Source organism: Canis lupus, chromosome 33 (assembly GCF_003254725.2).
Source record: "Canis lupus dingo isolate Sandy chromosome 33, ASM325472v2, whole genome shotgun sequence".
In the NCBI taxonomy this organism is placed as follows: Eukaryota; Metazoa; Chordata; class Mammalia; order Carnivora; family Canidae; genus Canis; species Canis lupus.
The window spans coordinates 28,471,774-28,486,719 of NC_064275.1; the positions used below are offsets into that span (position 1 = coordinate 28,471,774).

Below are 14,946 nucleotides of genomic sequence, written 5' to 3' on the forward strand. Positions count from 1 at the left end.
AAATCCTTCATCACTTTACTGAGGGAAAGATGAAAATAACTATAAAGATGTAAACATACTATTCAGGGTTCAGAGATTTCCCAGGAATATCAAAATGCTACTTACACTCAACTATTAACTATACTGAAGAGGAAAAAAAGCAAGCAGTTACTACTAGTATTTACTAGGTCACTTATTTATTAATCTATTCACTTACCCATCAAGTATTTATTAAGAGTCTATAGGCTCTTGGGATACAACTGTGAATAAAATGAAGTCCCTGCCCTCATGGAGCTTACATTCTAGTACAGGTATCCCAACCTTTCCCTGATGAATAACTGGTGCTCTGAATTTTCCTGAAATCCTAATATTAAAATAAATAAAACTAATATGAATGAAATGCAAGGTCAGAAAAGAGAGACGTGGAAAAAGAAAATTTTGTTTTTAGAAAAAAGATGGGTGAAAAAAAGTGGAAAAATTAAAACCAATGGCCCACCACCTCCATGCAAACACGCACCCCGATCCTCCTGGTGATTCTGATACAACATTCCAACTTTACTAAGCCACGTGAGATTTTTGTTTGCCTTATGGTCCAGTCAGGTTCCTGCCCTTAATATTAACCAGTAGTAGTTTGGAATTAGTAGGTTAGGGACTACCGTCTTAATATATTCTCTTACTTTTGCAGGAGAACGTTGTTTCCGTTTCTTCTTTTTCTGTAAGTCTACTGGCTCTCTGATTTGTTTTTTGTCTCTCATCAGTTGCTCAGATACATCAGTAAAAGTAATTTCCTGCTTTACACTTATCTGTTAAAAAAAAGAAGCCAATTTTAGAAATAAACAAAAAGTCCATTGTGACAAAGCCATTGCATGTTTAATCCTTTGCTAAGCCTACATATAGGTGTTTCCAAAATGATTATCTATGTATGTGAGTGCAATAGTGTTGAAGAGTTCATTAATAAGAACTAGGAAAATAAGAATCAAGAGTATATAAACTAAGGAATAGACTAAGATTTTACAAAAATCTATCAGGAAAAGAAGATTAGATATCCTGGGAAAAGATTTTAAAACCAAAGAATAAAGGAGAAGCCAGGACAAAGTAAGATCAATTTCACTGCCACATCTAAGGAAACTGATGCTGAAGTTTTAGAAGCACAAAAAGAAGCTTATACTCCAAAAATCAGTAAAATACTGGGCAAGAGAGGGGTATTCAGACTTCACAGTAGGCTTTCTCTCAATTTATAAAATATCATGAAAACAACACAAAATTCTGAAAGGTAATCACATCAAAAGAAAAGTAAGACAAACAATGAAAATTTAATTATCTTTAAACTCAACACTCAGAGTATCTTAGCTTTAGCCTGTACTTTCCTGGCCTATACATCAAACCATCACCGAATGAAGATGTTTATGCATATGGCTTAAGGTCACTGCTATGTTCAAGACAATACTAAATACACAACAAATAAATGCCACAAGATGCTATCCTATCTTCAGATCTCCGTTTTCACAAATAAGAAAGATGCTTGTCCTAAAACAAAAAGAAAAAAACAAAAATGCACCAAGACACTTAGGTCAGTAATGGTAGTGCCAATTCTCATCACAACTGATCGTAGTCATCTGCTCTTTAATACTACATTTTGCATCTATCCTTGAAATGAAACACAAGAACCTTAAAACTAAAAACCTTTCAAGTCAGGTTGCCCGGGGGACTTAGTGGTTTAGCGCCTGCCTTCAGCTCAGTGTGACCCCGGGGTCCTGGGATCGAGTCCCGCATTGGGCTCAGTGCATGGAGCCTGCTTCTCCCTCTGCCTGTGTCTGCCTCTTTCTCTCTGTGTCTCTCTCATGAGTAAATAAATAAAATCTTAAAAAAAAAAAAAAAAAAAAAAAACTTTTCAAGTTAACAGGCTCTGAAACATATTAAACATCCTTGACCTTTCCACCATGTGAGGTTGCAATGAGAAGTCTGCAACCTGGAAGAGGGCTCTCACTCCACCATGCTGGCATCCTGATTCTAGACTTCTAGCCTCTGAAACCGTGAGAAACAAACCTCTGTTCTTTATAAGCTAGAATAAATAAATAACTTCTCAATAACAATCCAGGAAGTACCATGTACCAGTGGCTACATTTTCCAAAACATACACTAAAGGATGGTGCAAAAGATTATAAATATCTTACAGATTCACAGTGTAAAGGTGGAAGGAAGACAGCTGTGTAAAAAGGATTCAGGAGGAAAATGCGACATAAGGCAAGGATTTCAGGATGACAAAATAATGAATCAGAAGCTTTCATAAATTCCTGAGGTGTAGGCAGTATAAGAATCAGAAATCAAAAAGAACCCTGGTACAAAAACAGGATATAAATGATTACTAGGTTAATCATTCTACCAGGTTATAGAAGAGTAATAGCGAATCTTCTTATGGCTTCTTTTGGTATCATTATTTGCAACATAAAATAAAATGGTAAAATCACCAACAACAAGGCTTTGGAATACAGACATGTTACTACCTCTGAAGTGATGTGTACTGAAATAACAAAACTTAGGCTGGGTGTGAGACAGGAGGGATGATTACAGACTATGTAAGCAGCTGCTGAACTGCTCTGCCCCATTTTGCAAGGGCACCAAGAAGTAATTCCAACATTTCTGTCAGCTTCTAAACTGTAAAAAAAAAAAAAAAAAAAGAAAAAGAAAAGTGAAAAAGAAAATGTAGGCATGAAGCAGTAAGAAATAGAGGGATTCCTTTTAGCAAAAGTGCTGAGTATAAAGCAAATTCTCAATAAATTCTGCATTTAACAGATATTCACAAACCAAGGAAGAGCCTTTATGTGTAAACAGTGAAAAGAATTAATCAATGTATCTAAACTTTTCAGTTATCTCTACATATATAGAAAGTGGTATATGTACTAGCATTTTCAAATGTAAGGCATACTTTTAACATTTGAAAGCACAGCCTCAAACCTAGAAGTATCAATGGATTGAAACACTGTGAAGGTTAGGCACACAGGAAGTTACATTTTCAGAATGTATCAACAGGCTTATTACCCATAAATGGAATAAATTAATCTCTTCTACATATAACATAACCACACACTAAAGTATACACATCCAGCCTAAGGTGCTTAGAAAAGATGGAGGTAGCTCCAAACATAAAGAGATGGATAGGTATGATGATAATAGTAAGTCAGCTGGAAAGAATGAGTCACAAAAAGTCTGAGAAAACCTAAGTCTTCTTTGGCCTTAAGAAGACAACCATAACCACATGTTCTTATAAAAATGTGAAAACTCTTTTTTAAAGTAGGCTCCACAGCAAGCATGGAGCCCAGCATGGGGCTTGAACTCATGATCCTGAGATCCAGACCTGAACTGAGATCAAGAATCAGATGCTTAAACCCACTGAGCCACTCAGGCACCCCAAAACATAAAAACTTCTTAAGCATGATAAAAGAGACCATAATTCATCGATGTTGTTTATTCATTCCTTTGAGAACTATCTTTACTAGAAAATCAAGTTCTCAGTGTTATTTTTCACTTAAAATAAACCAAAGTGTAATTAATCAAAGCAGCATCTACAGATACGTGATATCTGAAAAGACTAGTTTGCTGGATTTTTGAAACATTCATTAGAGCATCAAGGAAATCAACAGACTAGGAAATATGTCAAATTAAAAAAAAAAAAAAAAACAGAAACTTTGGTTTCTTCCTTATCACTTAAGCTTTACCATTCCACCTCATCCCGTGTATAACTTCTTCTCAGATGAGACCTGAATTTCAATGCTATTTTCACTACCAACCCAGACATAGCATCAAACTGTCAATCACCCATCCTCCTATCCTTCTTTCATAAGCTCTGACAAACTCACCTAAAACCTGAAGCCCCCTCTAGACCTCTCCCTTTGAGACTAGGGAAGTGGTCAGGGAGGACTCCTATGTCATACCTACCTTCCATACTCCTCTAACTTCCTCCCCAACACTTTTAGAAGAGGTAGAGTCCTTGCCCCTTGCCACAGCCCAAGCTGGTACGTTCTTGCTACTTCTAAAATATACCTATTAAATTGATGTTTTCCTCATTTTTTATTGCTCTCACTTCATTCTCCTGATCTTAAATATAAAGGCAATCTCTCTACAGGGAAAAAAAATCCTTCCCTCGATTCCTATGATCACTAGTACATCAAGCCCAGAATCCACAATGACTCTTTCAAGACTTTTTTCATTTCTGGCCCCCAAATAAACAAACTATCCTACTTTTATATTTATTTTATGCACTTGTATCTTATCTTGATATCTATAAGAAAGATATTCTTTGGTATTTCCCATAATGGCTTATTTATTCGTGCAACAGCTACTAAGTGCTTGCTATGTGCTAAACTCAGTCTTAATTTTTGTTAATAATTTAACAAAAGCTTTATAAATTTACTAAAATTCTAACACGTACAGAGCATAATTCTAGATACTGAGAATATATTCAAAATATAATAAGGTCTCTTTTTCAAAGGCCTTAAAAATGTACGTGGGGAGTTTTGATGCATTACAAAAACAAAATGAAACAAAACAAAAACAAAAACAAAAATCCCACATCTAGCAATTTAAGATAGTACATGTTAGACTCAAACTAAATGAATGCTACCAGGAATAAGGGCAGGAATCAAAGGGAAAATTAATGAGATTGGAAAGAACCACAAAAGGCTTCATGAATGAAACAAGAGACTTAATCAGAGCTACAAGTGTATCATATATACATACTCCTTTTATTTTTTCCTTCCAAACCTGCTACCCTTCCCAACTTCTTCCTTCCAGATTCAATAATCTTAATAAGTGATATAACAAATGTGAAATATACTAAAATAAATTTGCCAGATATAGTGTGTGATGAATAAATATTTCATTTGGGTTGCACATTTTAATCTACCCTCTACTCACAACTCCCAGGTTAAGAAGGATCATATTGGATTCTTCCTTTTCTTCATTATCAGTTTAACCTACATCCATATCCAGCAACACTCTAACTTTATCAACCTTGTTGTTTTAAGGCATTATCATCTCCCCCATATACTCTCCCATGAAAAAATGGATATAAAATTGTTTTTTGGGGATGCCTGGGTGGCTCAGTCGGTTAAGTGTCTGTCTGCCTTCGGCTCAGATCATGATCTCAGAGTCCTGGGATCCAGTTCTGTGCCAAGCTCCCTGCTAAGTGGGGACTCTGCTTCTCCCTTTCCCTCTGCCACCCCCTCTGCTCATGCTCTTTCCCTCTGTTGTGATAAATAAATAAAATCTTTACACACACACACACACACACACACACACACACACCTGTTTTCCTGTCACCTCCCTAGTGAGGAATCTACAATAGCTCCTTGTTGCCCATGAAATCAATTATACACTCCCCAGCTCAGCTTTCAAGATTCTATATGATCTACTTTACAGAAGAGACTTAGGTCACTTGGCAGAAGTAGGTGGCCTTACCACCTCTCCTATTTCTGGAGCCACATGATTCTTTCCATTTTCAATTTCCTCTCTACTCTGTGCTACTCACTCCATTCTTACCTATCTCCAAAACTCTGCTGCCTTTCTAAAATAATCTCTATCACAGCTACATCTTCTCTGCCCAAAAGCACACTTACATTTCCCCTATAAAATCATTTCTCGTGAACCAAAATTTTTCTCACCCAATTTCCTTCTTCTGGCTAAACTTTTACAAAGAATAATCTCTAATGAGAATATCGACAAGATAACTGCTCCAAATTTAGAGAAATGGTTATTCCTGAGAGTAAAAGTACACATCCATATAAAAAGGATATATTTATTACTAGAAGGGAACTGATTCAAAGTATTACACCCAGGAAGCAAAATCAAGTGTTTGAATGTAAAAAGAAAGATTTAACACAATTAACTGTACTGCAAACATACTGTCTAAAGAATAATGTCAGCAATATTGGGGAATATTCATGGAGTCCGGAAAAAGAGAAAATTAAGACCAAGAGTGTCTGTGTGTGTCTGTGCGTGCACGCGCATGTGTCTATTTCCAAGATAGTTTTGGCAAGAAGAGTTAAGTGTAACTGGTCAATAAGAATATTTCTGACTCCAAGCTCACCAAGTCACAGAATAGGGCAAGGAGGGGAAGCAGCACATGATGGAACAGGCCTGTGTGTGATCCATGAACTATATAACCCTTACTTCTGCCTGACCCAGGATTGCATTCAAAATTTTGAAGGGAGCTATATTTATCAGAGTTTGACAAAGTCCACAGTTATCTTTTGATCTTGAAGGGTTCAGGGATCCACTGTTCACGGCAAATATTCTAATACTTCTTATGATAAATCTACATTTTGGTTGCTATGCTAGCAACTTAAAAGCTACATAACTGTAAGATGAAGTAGATGAAGTGCTCAAATCAAGCTGTCTTACCTAATACAGTGCTGACTACCCCCACCCTACCTGGACATTCCATTCTTTCAAATTCCATTAAATTTCTCTTCCTCATGGAATTTCTTCTCAATCCATCCTTCTAGTATATAACCTTCGTTTTGTAAGAGTTTCAGTAAATCTTTATCAATGGTTCTCAAAGTGTGGTACAGGGACTCCTGAAAGTCCCTGACACCCTTCCAGGTTGTCCAGAAGATCAAAAATACTTCCATAATGATACTGGCTTTTTTCCACTCTCCTCTCATGAATACACACTGGTAGTTTCCAAAAGCTAACATGTGCTGTCACCACAGAGTAAATGTATTAGCAAATATGAGAATCCAGTTATGTTACAATAAGCCAGATAATATACATATTAATAAAACCGCAAAATACATTCTTAACTTTTTGTTTTAGAAAACAAGGTTAAAGTCCACTAGAAATGTTGTATGTTATTTTTCGTAGAACTAGAACATACAGTACTATGTATATGGAACAACAAAAGACCCCGAATATCAAAAAACAATCTTGAGGAAGAACAAAGCCAGAGGCATCACAATCCCAGATTTCAAGATATAATGCAAAGCTATAGTAATTATAACAGTATGGTACTGGCACAAAAACAGACACATAGATCACTGGAACAGAAAAGAGACTCCAGAAATAAAATCACAATTATATGGTTAATTGACCTAGTGACAAAGAAGGCAAGAACACACAATGGGGGAAAAATCAGTCTCTTTAATAAACAGTGCTGTGAAAACTAGACAGCTACATGCAAACAATAAAATTGGACACTTTCTTACATCATACATGAAATTAAATTCAAAACAGACTAAAGACCTAAATGGGAGGTATAATACCATAAAACCCCTAGACAAAAACATAGGCAGTAACCTCTTTGATATCAGCTGGCCAAGGAAACATTTTTCTAGATATGTCCCCTCAGGCAAGGGCAAAAGCAAAAATAAACTATTAGGATTACATCAAAATAAAAGGATTTTGTACAGCAAAAGAAACCATCAACAAAATGAAAAGGTAATGTACTGAATGGGAGAAGACATTTGCAAAGGATTATGTCTGATAAGGGATTAATAACCAAAGTATATAAAGAACTTATACAACTCAACTCAAAAAAAAACAAAACAAAAAGCCCTACAAATAACCCAATTAAAAAGCGGGCAGAGGATCTGAATAAATATTTTTCCAATGAAAACACAGATGGTCAACCGACACAAAAAGGTGTTTGCTAATCATCAGGGAAATCCAAATCAAAACCACAATGAAATATCACATCTGTCAGACTGGCTAGAATCAAAAAGGCAAGAAACAGGAAGTATTGGTGAGGATGTGGAAAAAAACTCTCATGCAGTATTGGTAGAATATAAATTGTCCACTGTGGATAGGAGTGTGGAGGTTCCTCAAAAACCTAGAAAGTGAAATACCTTACAATCCAGTAACTCCACTACTGGCTATTTACCCAAAAAAAGCAAAAACACTAATCTGAAAAAATATATGTACCTCTATGTTTATTGCAGCAGTATTTGTAATAGCCAACATATGGAAGCAACTTAAGCGTCCAATAATAGGTAACTAGATTAAGATGTGCTACATGCACACATAATGGAGTATTTCTCGGCCATAAAAAAGAATGAGATTGTGCCTTTGCAACAATATGCACAGACCTATAGGACAGTATGCTAAGTAATATAAATCAGAGACAGAAATAAAAATACCATATACTTTTACTTCTATGTGGAATCTAAAAAACAAATGTACAAATAAATCAAAAATAGCAGAAACAGATCCATTAATAATAGAGATAAACTGGTGATTGCCAGTGAAGAAGGGGTAGGAGGATGGCAAAATAGGTAAAGGGAGTGGGAGGTACAGGCTTTCTGTTATGGAATGAATAAGTAACAGGGATAGAAGATACACCATAGGGATTATAGTCAGTGGTACTGTAATAGCATTGTATGGTGACAGATGGTAGCTACGCTTGTGTAAAGCACATCATAACACACAGAGCTGTCAAGGATCACTACACTGTACACCTGAAACAATGGTACACAGTATGATACTGTGTGCCAACTACGCTTCAACAAAACAGTAAATTAAAAAAGAAAGATAGCCTTTGTTAGGAAGTAAAAAAATACTGCAATTGGTGGATGGCAGTTAGCTAATGATTTGCCCATATAATCTTTTAAAAGGTTCTATGTTAACTTGCAATGGGATGTTATTTATAAATTAATAAATTAAAATTTTAATTTCTCAAATGATACATAATGATATATATAACCAACATAAGCAAGAGTTGTTAGGAGCATTCAAACGTTTTTAAGAGTCAAAGAGTCGCAAGATCAGAAATTTTGAGAGCTGCTGACCTAGGTACACCTTAACTATATACTTTGTTCCCTTCCTCCTCTCCATTCAATCTCTTTTAATACAGATACCTGGACTCCACCGACATAAGGAAAGTAGTATAGAATGTGTTTGCATGCATGAGGCAGCAGACATACATGTATTTCCTAGTTTTGTCCACTGAGATTACCAAGGAGCAAGGACGTTTAACACACCTAGCACGCAGAATTTAGGTTCTAAACACTATTATCCAAATAAGAGAAACTGAGGCTCCTTGGAAAAGTAACTGACTCCAGAGCTCGGTGGAACAGGAGAAACAGAAGATGACCCTGGAACATCCAGACACTAAAGGGTCAGAAAAAGGATGGACAGGTGTCAAAAGGACATGAACCAATCTGGAGGAGCTCTTGGCCAACAAAGCTGGAACAACTTGAGCAACAAAATAAACACCACAGTACTGGATTGGAACTCATAGAATAAAATGAATATCCATACTGATGTAAATTGAAATAACCGAAAAAAATTAATAGGGGAGAAGGGTTAGCTACCATTAACACAAATACAGCAAGAAGGAAAATACAAGATAACAATTAGGCAAACACCACATTAATAACTACGACCAGCAGGGTCCACTAATGGATGCTTAACATCAGTAGGTAGAAATTTGAGGAGGTATCAGATATTTTTTTAATAATTTTTTAAAAAGATTTTATTTATTTATTCATGAGAGACACAGAGAGAAAGAGGCAGACACACAGGCAGAGGGAGAAGCAGGCTCCATGCAGGGAGCCCCATGCGGGACTCAATCCCAGGACTCCAGGATCATGCCCTGGGCTGAAGGCAGACATTAAACCTCTGAGCCACCCAGGAATCCCAAGATATCAGATATTTAAACAGACTCAAAGATATTTTTTAATTACAAAGGAAAAAATCATGACCTTATAGTGAAAAAAACTGATACTACCTCAACAAAGAATCAATCAACCACCTCAATCAAATAATCAAGATATTATTATTATCGCCAGTAATAAAACATATCAACATTTTGTACCAACAATCCTTTCGGTGGGGTTGTCAAAAATGAAGAGCTTCAATCTGATCATGAGAAAATATCAAACTCGAACTGAGAGACATTTTACAAAATAACTGACCAATACATCAAGTATCAAGTGTCAAGGTTATAGAAGACAAGGAAAGATTGAACTGCTTCAGAATGGAGATTTAAGAAGATGGAAAAACTAAATACAGTGTAGGATCTTGCACTGAATCCTTGAACAGAAAAAGAGCATCTGGAGATAAACAAATGAAATTCAAATAAGGTCTGTAGTTTTACCAACAGTAAGTTCCTGGTTTTGTTAACTGTAATAATGGTTGAATAAGCTTTGATATGAGAGGAAGCTGTGTGATGGGTTTATATGCACTCTACACCATTTCTACAACCTTTTTATATATCTAAAATTATTACAAAATAAAAACTTAAGAAAATTTCAACTTTTCTAACTACAAAAATATTTAACATTCCAAAGTTACATACTGTATACATTAAATACGTATAGGTCTTTTGTATATCAATTATTCCTGAATAATGATGTTTTAAAAAGTCATTAGCATTTACATGGTCTTCTAAATTTGTGGTTCCTCCTCCTCAGCGTGATAAACAAAGATTCATCTACCATTTACTGCGTGCTAGGCACTGTCCACTGTCCTAGGTTCCTAAGTGGTAGGGAGGGCAATGAGGAGGGAGGGCAGCACATGCTCTCTAGCCTGTACAGTCTATTGCAGTTCATCTCACAATTAACACTATTTTCATCCCATTTTAAAAATAAGAAAACTAAGGCCCAGGAAGGCTAAGTTACCTGTCTAAAATCCCCCTAATTAAGAGGGGAAATCAAAATTTATACTTATGTCTTCAAAATCTAGCAACTGAAATCTTAACTGCTGTGATCTGTGAATTAATTATTACCTCATGTTACCAATAAGAAAACTAAAACTTGAGGGAAGTGTCTTACCTAAGCTATTATATATCAACACTAGAACTTAAACCAAAATCTTGTATCTTTTAGTCCAGTGTTAGTTCCATTACTATAACAGCTTCTTAATAAATCAAAATTGTTAAAACTTATTTTAAAATAACTTTTACAAGAACATTTTACTTTTCCAAATATGAGCTACAGTTTGCTTGCTGACAGAATATGGAAAAGATTTTAGCAGTTCTAGAATGGCTACTATGAAAGGGAAAGAAAATGATTTTAACTTTTTGTTAAGTGAACAAAACATCACCAATATTTGGGTAAACCAAATATTTGAGTTTTCAATCCTAACTCTCCAATTACTATCTGGCTGAACTTGGCTTCCGGGAGTAGTATGGAAAAACAAGAAAAGCCTAAGTGGGGAGTTAAAGGAAATACAGACTAATTCCAAAAAATATCACTAGCAGTGTGAGCCTGAACTAAAATTAAGTCACTTGGAACTTTTTTCAACTATAAAATGGAGGAAATAATCCTCACGGAATTCCTGCAGAGTTAAAAGAGATTATGTATGTAAAGTATGAACTACAATACACAGCAGTAGATAGTAGACAAATTCTTGATGCCACTAATTATCATAATCATTTCTTTATCTCTTAATCATGGTAGTAATAATATCCAGCTTATATACAACAGAAAATCAAATGAGATTACATCAAGAGAACCTTGAAAACTTTCAAGTTCTAAACAAACAGTTATGGTTATTAATTATTATCATACAATTACAGATGTCTAACTGCTTAGATACACAAAGGGTTACCAATTTCTACAGAACATCTCCACTTAGACATCCTATTATCTAAATCAGTGTTTCACATCAGAACCTCCTTCCAAATTCTCTGCCTTTCAATACGCTATATTACCTCAGTCTCCTGTTTAAAGACCTCTTTTAATTTTCTTCTCCACTGCCAATCCAAGACCAAGTCCACTTGTTTTTTTCTCCCTCAACATCATTTACAAATCTAGAAAGTATATTTCCCAGTTCCCACTCTAGATCATTTATAAAGATATTAAGTTGGAAATCTCAAAAACTACAAGGAAGAATAACTGGTGAACTATTATGGACTACAAATTGACCAGGATATATCAAGACTCTTAAGAAATCTATACTAAAGAAATAATCTCACATGGCAACAGTGTCTACATATAACATAACAGCATTCTTTATGATAGTAGAAACAAAAGTGCAAACAGTCTAAATATCCAGTAATAAAGACTGAGATATATTAATTACAACACAACTATTTGACATTATACAGTTATAAAAAATTTTAGTTTGGGATAATTTTAATGACATAGTGAAATGCTCATGGTTTGATTACTAACATGTAATTATGTAGTAAGTATATTTTACAATTTTATACCAACACACAAATACATATGCAGCAAATTTTATACAAACACAAATACATACACAGAAAAACAAAGAAAAAGGAAACACTAAAATGCTAACAGGGAAATGTTAGTAGTGATTATCCTAGAGTAGTGACAGTACAGCAATTTTTTGCTATCTTCTTTATAGTTTTAGAATTTTTACATTTCCTCAACAAGTATGTGTTACTTTATAATCTTAAAAAAATTAAGTCCAGTGTTAGTATAAATCCCTAGTATTAACCAAAGAAAACCATCTTTATCATTATCTTAACATATTAAGTTGTTCTAAGAACTAAAATATTAAGCCAGCAAAGTGAAACTGAAAAAAATCTCTACGGGTGAATGGGGGGGTGGGGGGAAAGCCATCAAATAAACCTTGATCCCTATCTCACATCATCAGCAAAAATAAATTCCAAACAGATTATTAAAGCTTCTAGAAGTTAACAAAATAAAGTATCTTTGTGACTTTGGGGTAGGCAAGAATTCTTATAGAAGATACACAAAACACTAACCAAAAGGAAAATTCTTATATATTAGATATTATTCACATTAATTTCTATGTATCAAGAGTAAAAAGGCAAATCAGAGTAGAAAGATAAGAGATATACACGAAGATATATATAAATATCTCCAACAAACAGATAAAGAATTACTACAATTCTGTAAAAGAATAGAAAAATGAACAAAAGATAAACATGTGCCTTACAAAAAAATAATTATCCAAATTGCCAGTAAGTGTGAAACAAAAAAAAATTTGCTACTTTTCAGTGAAACACAACCTGAAATCACACTATAATACTACTACCAAACCAAAATGGCTAAAATTAAAAGGAATGACAATACCAAGTATCAAGAATATGGGCAATTAATATAAATTGGCAAAACTACTTAGAAAATTTTTGCCACTACCTACTAAAGCTGAATATATAAATATCCAAATTCAATCCTAAGTACATAACCAACAAAAATGAGTATATACATGCACCGAAAGACACATCCAAGAATATTCACATCAGTATTTTTAACAATAGCTCACATCCTGAAACAATCTAAATGCCTATTATACTAGAATAGGTAAATTTTGTTATATTCACACAACTGAGGCTTATATAGAAATAAGAATTCCATTACATGCCACAATGTGGATACATCTCACAATCTGAACCACGAAATCAGATACTAGAGAGTGCACACTTCTATTTATAAACGTATAAAATCAGGTAAAACCACCAGGCCATGCTAAAAGTGTTATGGTAGCAGTTATTTTCAAGAATCAGAAAAGGGTTGTGACTAAGATAGATAGAAGACAAGGAGGGCCTCTTAGATGCTAGTAATAATGTTCTATGCCTTGATCTGAGCAGTGGTTACTCAACAATGTTCACTTCTGAGAAAATTCCTCACTTACAATTTCTGTATGTTTCTGTATGTTTTATATTTCAATAAGAAGACATATGCCTAGAGAGAGTGTTACAAATGTGCAGATACATACAAATAGATATAAACACAAGGAACATGCTTATGTATACAGGCATGATCCTTTCACCATTATTACTTCATTCAAACAAATCTAATAGTAACATAAATATCCATCAATATTACCTTAAATAAGGCACACCAATTACTGGTCATTAAAATAAATTTTATATTCAATAACAAAATTTTTATGTGTTTTAAATGAACATAGCTAACCTCAAAAGCATACAAATAGCATCACCTAATATATATAAAACAAAATATATGCATATTTTCATAAGATACTTTAAAAACATATTATATAGAAATAAATATACATACATACACACTCTGCATGTTTGTTTATAAATTAACAATTCCCAGAAGGATATCAAAATAAGTAGGTATCTTTTGGGAATTAAAGTAAGTGTTGGAAACATTTTTTACTCTTTATTGTGTTCTAAATGATTTTAATCTTTACAATGACTATGTTATCATTTATAATAACCTACATCATACTATTATGAAAAAACCAAAGTAGGTATCTCTGAGGCTGATCTAGCAAAGCTGACTCTATAGCCTTGTCCATTATTATTTTCAATTTGGGTACTACTGTTGTAAGCAAGAGAGTATAACGCTCATTCAGTACCACTGTCTCATAATTCCAGATCAATTAGATATCAAAGATCAGACAGGACTATATTAAAAGATGTTATAAAACTGGCTAGGTTATTAAAGTCATCTAGAGGGACGCCTGGGTGGCTCAGTGGGTAAGCGTCTGCCTCGGGCTCAGGGCGTGATCCTGGAGTATCAGGATCGAGTCCCACGTGGGGCTCCCTGCAGGGAGCCTGCTTCTCTCTCTACCTGTCTCTGCCTCTCTCTCTGTGTCTCTTGTGAATAAATAATGAAAAATAAATTAAATCAAATAACTTTAAGAGCATGGGAGGATTCTACAAAATATACCAATGTGAGTTAGCTTCCTAATACAACCTCTTAAAAGAGATACCTTGACTCATCTGCTTATCAAGTAAACTGAAATAATAAATAAGTAGTAGTATGACTCACACTAGAAGAAACTATGAAGTACAATTATTTACACCATGTTTTCTCCTCATATATTGATTCCTATCAAATATGGCATTTTCTAAGATCTATATAGCCTGTGAATAAAATCTCATTAAAAAAAAAACGACATAAATTACCAACTCTTCCCCTTAAAATAAGCTCAATTAATGAATCTATTTATGAAAATGATATCCAAAGAGTATGCTGAAGTAAAAAGTATTTGAATGGGAAGAATAAAAACACTTCTTAAAACATAGAGCCCCAATAGTAGCCAATGCAATCACCTCAAAAG

The 14,946-nt window shown here is 34.5% G+C and overlaps 1 protein-coding gene across 5 annotated transcripts in view; it reads right to left on the minus strand.

Moving 5' to 3' along the window:
* Positions 1 to 14,946, minus strand: part of ZNF148 (zinc finger protein 148) — a 120,090-nt gene that overhangs the window by 41,807 nt on the left and 63,337 nt on the right. For all 5 annotated transcript variants that reach the window (XM_025474672.3, XM_035709882.2, XM_025474674.3 and 2 more), the window contains one exon: positions 657 to 782. In XM_025474672.3, coding sequence (XP_025330457.1) covers positions 657 to 782 — 126 coding nt within the window. The remainder of the gene's footprint in view (positions 1 to 656; positions 783 to 14,946) is intronic.